General features: G+C 37.7%; 1 protein-coding gene across 2 annotated transcripts in view; it reads left to right on the top strand.

Moving 5' to 3' along the window:
- The window catches only part of SKAP2 (src kinase associated phosphoprotein 2), a 175,487-nt gene that overhangs the window by 159,258 nt on the left and 6,460 nt on the right, over positions 1 to 9,769 (top strand). For both annotated transcript variants that reach the window (XM_019639956.1, XM_019639955.1), the window contains exon 11: positions 1,441 to 1,553. In XM_019639956.1, coding sequence (XP_019495501.1) covers positions 1,441 to 1,553 — 113 coding nt within the window. The remainder of the gene's footprint in view (positions 1 to 1,440; positions 1,554 to 9,769) is intronic.

The following is a 9,769-nucleotide window of genomic DNA, read 5'->3' as shown; positions in this document are numbered from 1 at the left end:
AAAATATAATAGGGGACTTTCTGCTAAGCTGTGTATTCTAGTCCTTGTTTATTTTCTTGTTAAAGCCTCACTGAGAAGTAGTGTCTTACCTGTTCAATAGCCAGGCTCCGTATCATTCAGACTTTCTTTTTGACTTAAAAAAAAAAAGCCTCAGATATTAAAGAAAAATGTTTAAATTTCTAATGAGCATACCACTTCGTATGTAATATCACAAACGAGGAATAATAAGACAAAATACCCTAATGACACGCTAATGTGACTAGTTGTGTGGGAATTGCCAAGGAGCCTGCTGTTTGAGAGGCATATAACAAAACTAAGATGACAACCCCAATGCAGCCTGTGTCTCCACAGTGATCCCCTCTGAATTCAAAGATGACATTCCAATGATGGAAGTTGTCAGCACATATACGTTCTGCCTGGTTAGTGAACGCACGGACTTCTTATTGATACCACTTGCATTCTTTTCGTGTGAACTCATCAAAACTCAATTATCATGAAATTAAAAACAGGAAACAGTTCTCCGTGTAACAAAAGCACCCAGTGTGTTTAACTCTGTGCTGGGTTTCAGGAGACCCACATTGTATAAGTGACAAAGCATTTATTACCCAGTTTATTGTGGTATTGCAGAGCAGAGAGCGCTAAATAATCAATCAGTTAATGGTCTGTATGGCAGTTCGAACACATCACATCCATTGTGCTTATGCCGTTAGAAGGATGAGCTGATAACTGCAGTGTATGTTGCATGTTTATTCAGAGCCTAATGTCCTAAACGAGGGCTGACTGAAATCTTGAAAAATGCAGCTTCAGCACTGACAATTGCTAAGATGTTAAAATACTTCTAAAATAACTTTGAGAGGCATTGGGTTCAAAAGTCCCTAAAGAACCCTTTGTATTATTTCCACTTTATCCTCTTTCTTTCACCAGCTTTAGGTTTTAGAATTAAAAAAAAAAATTTGTTCCCTGGTTTGGGTTAGATTTATACCTTAGCTCCTTTATTATTATTTTTTATGAAGTGTCCCAAATTCTGTAAGGCGGTTATGTGTTTCTCACATCTCGTGGACATTGTCCATTATGCAGTGTGGGTCTCTTCTTCAAAACAGGTTGCAAGTGGGCTTAGGTTAGTATGTAAAATAAGTGGGAGGTAAGTTTTAGGTGCTGGTTTGATGAGAAAACGTTGCAATGACAGGTTTTAGATAAACAAGAAAGGGACAGGAAAAAAGACAGTCAAAATCAGATTTTTTTGAAATGGTTCTTAATTGGATGATAAGAAAAAGTAGGATTCTTGCGTGGATGTAATAAAATATTCTTTGAATCAGTAAATAATTTTTTTAGACTATTTTGGTGGTGTGGTGTGGTCCTTTACTTTCTCTGGGTTCATTTTTAAATGAGGGTCCATTAATGTGAAAGCTCTAACTCATGTTTTCTCTCTCTTCTTCCTAGGTGATAAAAGCACTGATTATGCTAATTTTTACCAGGGTTTGTGGGACTGCACAGGTGCTCTTTCTGATGAGTTGTCATTTAAACGTGGTGATGTGATTTATATTCTTAGCAAGGTAAGAAGATAGCCAAAAATGACAACTGTAAAGGGTGAATACGAAACTAGGTTTTTATGCATTGGGTTACAACAGTGGGGAAAAATGCCAATTGGAATTCTTCTAGGTCCTTGTTAACAATTGGGAGTTCACAATAATTAATTATTTTGTCAAGTGAAATATAATCAAAATTTAAACACAATCAGATAACAGGATTCAACTTAACAGTGTGTTTACCTATCACTTCAGCCTTTGGCTCACATCCACACACTGCCTCCTCCAGAAACAATATACTTATGTGAAAGTTAACATTGTAAGGTATTAGGTTATTTATTATGTTTTTCTTTCCTCTTCCTTTTTATTCTTCTGTGTGCTTATTCTTATTTTGTCTGCCATTCACTACTGGAAACACTGTGTTTATAGAACAAGTTTTTCATCTTTATGTAAATACATCGGGTGTTCCGACAATTTAAGAGCAATGCTTTTCTATTCAGACAGGCTTAGGTAATTTTTTTTAAGTTTAACATAATTGTATTTGTAAACATAATAGCAAAATACATGGCTACGAACTCATCTTTATATATAAAAAAATTGTGTCTCTGCCTCTTAAGATACTGGTTTATTCAAAATCTTTCTGTCCCTAGATCTAAAAGTTTCTTACTGTGATTCCACTTCTGATGACGTGTGTGAGCTCCCTTAATCTTCACAGTTTAACTTTTCCCTACTGTAATATGGCTATTAAAAAATACCTCCTTCAGTCTGCTTTGTGACACTATTTTAAAACAAATGATGTATGGAAACTATTTAAATGTAAGTATGGAAATGTTATATAAATCAAGTCTAAGAGTTTAATGTGATTTCTTGATTAGAGAAGTGTTTTGGGCTTTTCAGAAAAATAATATGACTTGTTAGATACAGAAGATAATTTGGAAATAAATAAGCTCACTTAATGAATTTTAACAGTAAGTGGCCAGTGCATAAAATCATAACAGAAAATCATGGAATGGTTCAATGAGGGATCTTAGGGACCATCTATCTATTCTTGTTTTTTACAGGTACGGGAACTTGGGTCAAGAAAGTGCCAGAGCCAGAACTTAACTAGGCATCTCGACTCCCAGACAGGGTTTTCTGCTCTATTTTTTTCTTGTGCTTGTATCTATCTTCCTTCCTTCTTCCTTCCTTCTCTCTCTTTTCCTCTCTTCTTCCCTCTCTCCTTCCCTTCTTTTCTTCCTTCCTTGTGTTTTATTTGAAACTGTCATAAAATACCTGTAATATGCCAGAACCCATTCTAGGTACCAGGAATCCGAAAGAAATGACATATAAGCACTTGTAGATTGTTGGGGGGAAATATTTAGTACATAAATATAGCCGACCGTGACCATTGCTAGTTGAAGTACCCAAAGCTAAGCCTTGTCATTTATTTCTCAGTCCTCTGCTCATCAGTATGGGATTTTTTTTTATTTATTTATTTATTTAAAGATGCTTTTTTGGATGATACAGATAGCTATATCACAACTCTTGGATTAAGTCTATTATTGACCATTTACCCTGAGTTAAGACAACAGCTTTTTTAGTTAATTCCTAAATATATGAACCAAACTGATTAGTTTCAGCTCTTGACACACTCTTTTGAAATCTTTCCTCAAATTTACTTAGCTCAGAGTTTTCTTTCACCAGTTTAGCCACAATTGTGTATAAAATTAAAAGGTTGATTAGCCTCCACTTGGAATTTCACAACTCCCAGGACAGGCTGTGAAGCAAGCAACATTCCCATAGGTGTGTCTCCTCCCTACCATTGCCTTAGAAAGTAATTTTCTGTTCATAGGAAATTAAAAATGTAATCATATGTGTGTACCGTACTTCTAGGATTCCAGGGGAGTTAATTCCGGCACTCCCCAAACTGTTTTGTGGAGATTTTAATTTCACGTGTGATGCCTGATCATAGAGCCCAGGTTAGTGGTGGCCCAGCACATAGGAAGAGCATATGACCATCTAAAATTTCTAAATGCTCTTTGGGTATGGGCTGACCAAGAATCCTTCTTGTATCAGCCTTTCACAAGGCCCTAAGCTTCACCTTCAGCAGCATTTCATGCAGGGCCTTCCAGAGATGGGTATTTTGTGTGGAGCTCATTTTGGTTGTTGAATGAAGAGACAAGATATTGTTAGAAGCAAAGGTACCATTGGCTGAATGATTAACTGCCCATATTGACCCAGCTGTGAACCTAGTAGACTCAACCAGGTAAATCTTGGAGGGTAAAAAGAAAGGACACTTAGCTCTCCCTTGATGGAATTTGGACAAATTCTGGGCCAGTGATGGATTGCTTGATTGTTGGTTGTCAGGCGGCTTTGCGGTTCAGTATTTTTTGTTTTGGGCAAGTTGGCAGATTGGAACCTCTGGAGACACTAATAATTTTTATTCTGTTTTTATCAAAAGTTTGGCAAACAACAGACCATAAGTTAATATCATAAGTTTATTTACTATACAAATGGTGACAGCAATTTGAATGCTTGTTATTATTATAAATTCAGAACTGAAGGCCCTTATTAGAAGAGAGTGAAAAATTTCTTAAAAGAGTTTGTTTCTAGATCAAGGTAGAGCTGATGTTATATATTGATAGATTTTTAAAAAAGTACAGTTAGTATAGAAATCACTGACATCGTTATATGCCTAGAAATTTGTTTAATCTTTCTCAGTTATATTTAGGCTTCGTGGTGATGGGATGAAATTTTACCATTTTAATTTATTTTTTACACCATCTAGTGGCTCAGAATGAGTGGTGCAGGTAATTGCCTCTAATGTGCACGATCAAAATGATGTCATAAATCCAACTTTAAATCTAGCTATGGGTTATTACTTTCCTATCTCATGTCAATAAAGTATTAGCGTTAATCATGAAAATTTTTTTCATCATTCTGAATTAAATGTAAAAATTGTATACACAGGAAGAATGTATTTTAAGGACTCTTAACATAATATTTAAAGAGATAGAAAATGTGTAGTTTGTAAGGAAATTAATGTCATGACTTGCTAATAACTAACACCATTTAAAGTATTTTAGAGAAACAGAGCTCACTTTTAATAATTAACTGATCTATAATTTGCAATATTTAGGTATCACCGTTTGCCTTATCTTTTAGAAGGTTGTCAGTTCTGAAAAATACTTTTTAAGAAAAGATTTATTCTTTCAATATAAATAAACATTTAAACAAATCATGAAACCAAATGGCATGCATTATAATAAAGAGTGCTTAAATTTTGTAAATATAATGACAAAAAAAGATTTAGCTAGTTTGATGATTAAGGTGTCTTCATTAAAATTCACTATAGAAATATAGTTTGATTTTAAAATTCATCTTTTTTTTTCTGTTTTTGCAAGGAAGCCTTGATGGGGTGTCAGCTGTGCTTAGTCAGCCTGGGGTGATTTATTTATTTTAGGCCTCTTTTGAGAGTTTTACAAATCAGCCTTTGTTTTAAAATTTTTAGTGAAAATCAAATGTTGCAATAAAGAAGAGTAGGCAGATACCCTGCCCCACCCCTCCCCCTTTTCTTTTTAACATTTCCCAATTAGCAGCTGTCATGTGACCTCTTGCTGAGCTAGCCCCTCCTTCAGAGTGTCAGGCATTTTCTTAGTTTTAACCTTTGGACCTCATCAATAATAAATCTAAACACTGCTTGCCTAAAAAGGTGAGCCAGTAGCGTTTTGCTTGCTGTTCTTTTCATATAGGGTTGCTGCTGTTTTTTATGTGTTAAAATAACGCACTTTATATATTTTAATAGTTAAGTGGAGATTAGAAATCTACTTCCAGTCCCCCACCCCCAAAAATGGAGCACATTTTTTGGGGTGGGTACAACTGGAATTTGTAATTTTAATAACAGCTACATTGTTAGTGAATTAACTCTGAAAGACAAGGCCTGGATTCAGATTAATTTGATGGGAAAGAATCGTATTTGATATGGAAACTCATATTTATTTAGGATTCGGATTGTTTAAGGTCATACTAAATTGTTTTACTAGTTTGCATTTCAGTCTTATAACCATCTCAAACATGGATGTAATATCATTGTTTATACTCTTTTCTTAGAACTGTGTGTGTGCAATTTTATAATTTGAGTCTCAGGATCCAGGTTACATAGCTATAGGCATATTCTGTAGCCGTGCATACCTCTCTGGTATGTTATTCCACTTGCTGTTCTGGATTTACACCCTCTCTTAGTTTATCTTTCAATCTGTACTCATCGGTAAATTGCTCACCACATTCCTATTCTTACTTTCAAAGCAATAAATTATTTTTAGAGACTTAATGACAGAAGAGCTATGCTTCAGCAGGAAAGAGGCATGCTACTTTGTCTGGTTTTAACTGAAAAACAAGAGAGTTAAGAATCCTGGAATATTTTTTTATCTAGTCTAGGGCATACGTGACTTGAGCTTTGCAGCTTTTTGAGAAATTTTTTATTAAGTCAAAAACAGGAAATGTAGGTTGACTGTGTTCACTAATACACCAGAAAGGGCTGTTTTTTCTAAGTGTGTATCGGTTGGCGTTCCGAGCATTGCCTCCTTTTCTATTTGTGACTTTTTGCAGCGATTGGTGGATTGTGACTGCCAGTCAGTGATCATTTGCTTCTCTTGCAAAAATGTCTCTAGGGCTTTCTTTTGGCTTCAAATCTACCAGAAAAATAAAATAAATAGAAAGTCTTGGTGAGCTCTCCTGGCAGAGGGAAATATAGGTGTATGCACTTCAGCTGTCTTAGTTTTTCCTCTGTGACCCTCTGGCCCATTGCTCCACAAATAGCATAGCCAACTGCTGAGGGGTAACTGGGACATCTCAATCTAGGACACATGTCCTTGACACTAAGCTAGTTCCCAAAATGTTACCACATCTTACAGCGTTTTGGGGAGGAGCAGTATTGAGGAGTGTTTGTACTTGTGACTGCGTTTGTTTGGGTCTGGTGACGTTTAGTTTTCATGCTGTCAGGACGGGGATGTTGTGGACTGGGTACAGTGAAGCAGGGGCCGGCACACCTGCTCTTAGCACCCACCTCTCCGTCGGAGCGATATGCAGTCTGTGGAAACAGCACCCCGTAAGAACGCGTTCTTATCTACTTGGGAACAACATGCTCAAGGGCTTCCCTCTTTTTCTCTTACGTAAGATGGAGGAAGCATTCTAGGAAGATGTTGACAGATGAAAGGGGAAGGTGTTTGTGGAAGACAGGCTGGCAGGCCGAGCTCCTGCAGTGGCTTTAGACGAGAAGCCAGAAGCCATGCCCGAGAGGCCAGTGAGCCGAGGTGGCTGTGCAGGGGCTGCAGGGCTGCAGGGCCTACGGGCTTTGATTCTGCGTGGACTAAGCAAGGGTTTGCCAGAGGCAGGGGGGGAAAAAAAAGGCACTATGCTGATTATTTTTTTTTAATCCTAAATTGAAAATCCATGATCTCTTATGCCCTACTCCAATCAGGAATCCCCTCCATGTATATATGGCGCACTTTCACTCCTTTGAGATGTCTCCCTCCTCACCCCTTTAAAGGTCAGATTCCCTTTGGCTGAGCAGGATAGAGAACTGCTCGTCATAATCAAATCGCCTTACAGCACACTCCAGAATACTCTATTTTTTTTGTTGTCCTGGTATTTTGCCACAGATTAGTAGGAAGGGAGAGGGAGAGAATGAAAAAGGATTGGTTGCATACCTACAATATCCCGACCTAGGCACTCAATACGCTTTCACTCACCTAATTCCTAAGAGGACCCTGTGGCGTATATGGTGTTATAATTTTGCAGATGAGGAAACTGATGCTCAGCAAGGTTATTACATAAATCGCTTGAGGACACCAGCTAGTAAGTACCTTCTGGAATCAAGTTAGATGTGACCCTACAGCCCCTTCTCTTTCTGCGGTGTGCCCCTCATGGGCCCTAACTAGGATGATCCGTGCCTCTCTCTCAGCCCTGAGATCCTTGAGGTAGACAATGTGCCTTAGGTATTTTTGGATGCCCAATACCTAACCTTATGGCCGACAGATGTTTAACATGCATTTATGAAAAAACAGTTAAAAATAGGAAATAACCCTGAACTTCTTAAAAGAATTTAGAATCCTAGAGTCAGTGGAGCTGTACTGCTAGCCCTTCACTTTATAGGTGAGGAAATCTCGAGGCTCAGGATAATGGGGAGGAAAAAAAATAAAAAGCTGAAGGAAAAAGGACAACCCCTTAAAAGACAATGGTGTCTCTGCACTTGAGCTTCCAGAAACAAAGAGCTAATAGTTCCTTTTAATCATAAAGTAGAGATCTTGGCTTTTGCTAGTACTGGTGACTTAAAAAAAATTCTCACATGAATTTCTAGAATGTTCACTGATTATTGGACCTCAACATCTTTTTATAAGAAGTACAACAAGGGTAGAAAATACCCTCAACAAAAAATTGTATAGTATGATAATAGATTCATAAAAGTAATTCTTTTATATAAGTCAAATATATAATAATTTGACTTTTTGATTTATGTAACTGAATTATGGTGGCATCTCAAGGAATGAAGCAAACAAACAAACAAACAGAAAATCATTTCTGAAGAACTTAGGTATTGCCCGAGGTTGCATACCTAGTTAGTAACAGAGCTGGGATCAGACTCTGGGTCTGCTGAGAAAATAACCACAAGAATTAGAAGAAGGACCTGACAGCCCCGCAGATTGTCTCTTATACCTGCCTCACTGTTGCTGCCCTTGCAGGGTTCCGTCTTCACCTCTTCAGTATTTAGAATAAATTCAACTGAACTCATTTCTTCAGAGAACTGAAATTATTTGGTCCCTATTCTGCAGGAGACAGATATCTTCCTTTCTGCAGGTGAAAGTTAAGCTCTTTAGATGAGCTGTCGTATATAGCGTGTTGGGAAACATGGTGGACTACAGCCAGCCACGCGTAGGAGCAACACGCTTCCGATGGAGAAGCTAAGCTTGCTTCGGAACAAGTCTTTGTTTAATCATTACTGAAATTCTTCATGTATGTCTAATATACACAAAGGAAAGGGTATTCCTATTGGAAATTTCATTTCTTAGGAAAATATTTAGGATAGTCAACTAATGCCTCATCCAAAATGAAGCTAGAGCGTGTTTCGTCATCCTGTACATATTTATTGAACATGTTTTACACATTCTGCAGTGCGAGGCACACAGATTTAGTGTAAGACATTTCTCTGAGCTCCGTGAGTTTGTACTTCATTTTAGGTGAAGGGACAAAACTACAGTACGTAAAATCCCCTGAGAAATAAATGCTCAGGTTGAAATGAAAGATGTAGGTATGGATTAGATAATTCAGACAAAAACTCCTGACAGATGGGTAACGTGAGTTGGGACTCAGTCTCTGGTTGGGATTTGGTTGAGGGAGGGGAGACATTCTCTGGGGAGGAAACGCTGCATTCAGAGGTAAGGATGAGTGTAGCCTGGAAGGTTGGACTGTGTGGCCCAGAGCAGTGAGCAAAGAATGTTGGGAAAAAGCTAAGCTGAGGAGCTCCTAGTTAATGCACCAGGGAACTAGTGTAAATTCTTGAGCAGCAGAGTAAACTAATAAAGGCAGCTTCCGGGAAGAACAATGAGGCAGAGTTGATGCAATAGTCCAGGGTGAGAGGAAGAAGGCCTGAACAAGAGTAGTGACAATTGGAATAGGGAGGAGTTGGGTGAACCTGAGAACCTAAGAGTTTAACAGTCGTGTATTGGTTGGCGAAATACTCTGAGTACCAAGACTATGCCCTCCTGAGCCTGATTTGATCCTTTGCCTAACAGCATCTACGAACCATCAGTCTTGAATGTCACTGTTTACTGTACGGTATTGTAAATGTTGACTTGGTAGCAATTTGAATTAAGTGTGTCTTGACTCTGGAATATAAACTAAAATTTGTTCTAAGAATTAAATTCTTACTATCAGTTTGCTTGCTTGTCCTTTGTCTTTCTTGCTTTAAAAATGGAATACACAGTGCAAGGAGGAAAAAAAAAGTAATTCTTCAAATTAGAGTAACTCAAAGTCACACCTGCATAGTAAATTATAAAGTAATAAAGTTGATTTCCATAAGCCACTAGGAGACTTAAGTGTCTCCAGGCGGATTCATGAATGGTGCTGTTCAACCATCATGGAGGACCTTAAAGATTGTGAGTGTCAATTTCCTCATTTAACAGGTCAGGAGACTGATTGGAGCAGCTAATGTGTAGCTAAAAAGAGTGAAACATTGAGGCTGTCAAGTTCTTTTGCATTTTTTTTTT

This window comes from Hipposideros armiger, unplaced genomic scaffold (genome assembly GCF_001890085.2).
Source record: "Hipposideros armiger isolate ML-2016 unplaced genomic scaffold, ASM189008v1 scaffold_47, whole genome shotgun sequence".
Taxonomy (NCBI): Eukaryota; Metazoa; Chordata; class Mammalia; order Chiroptera; family Hipposideridae; genus Hipposideros; species Hipposideros armiger.
The sequence above is the reverse complement of the archived record's forward strand: the minus strand, read 5'-3'. Positions and strand labels throughout refer to the sequence as shown.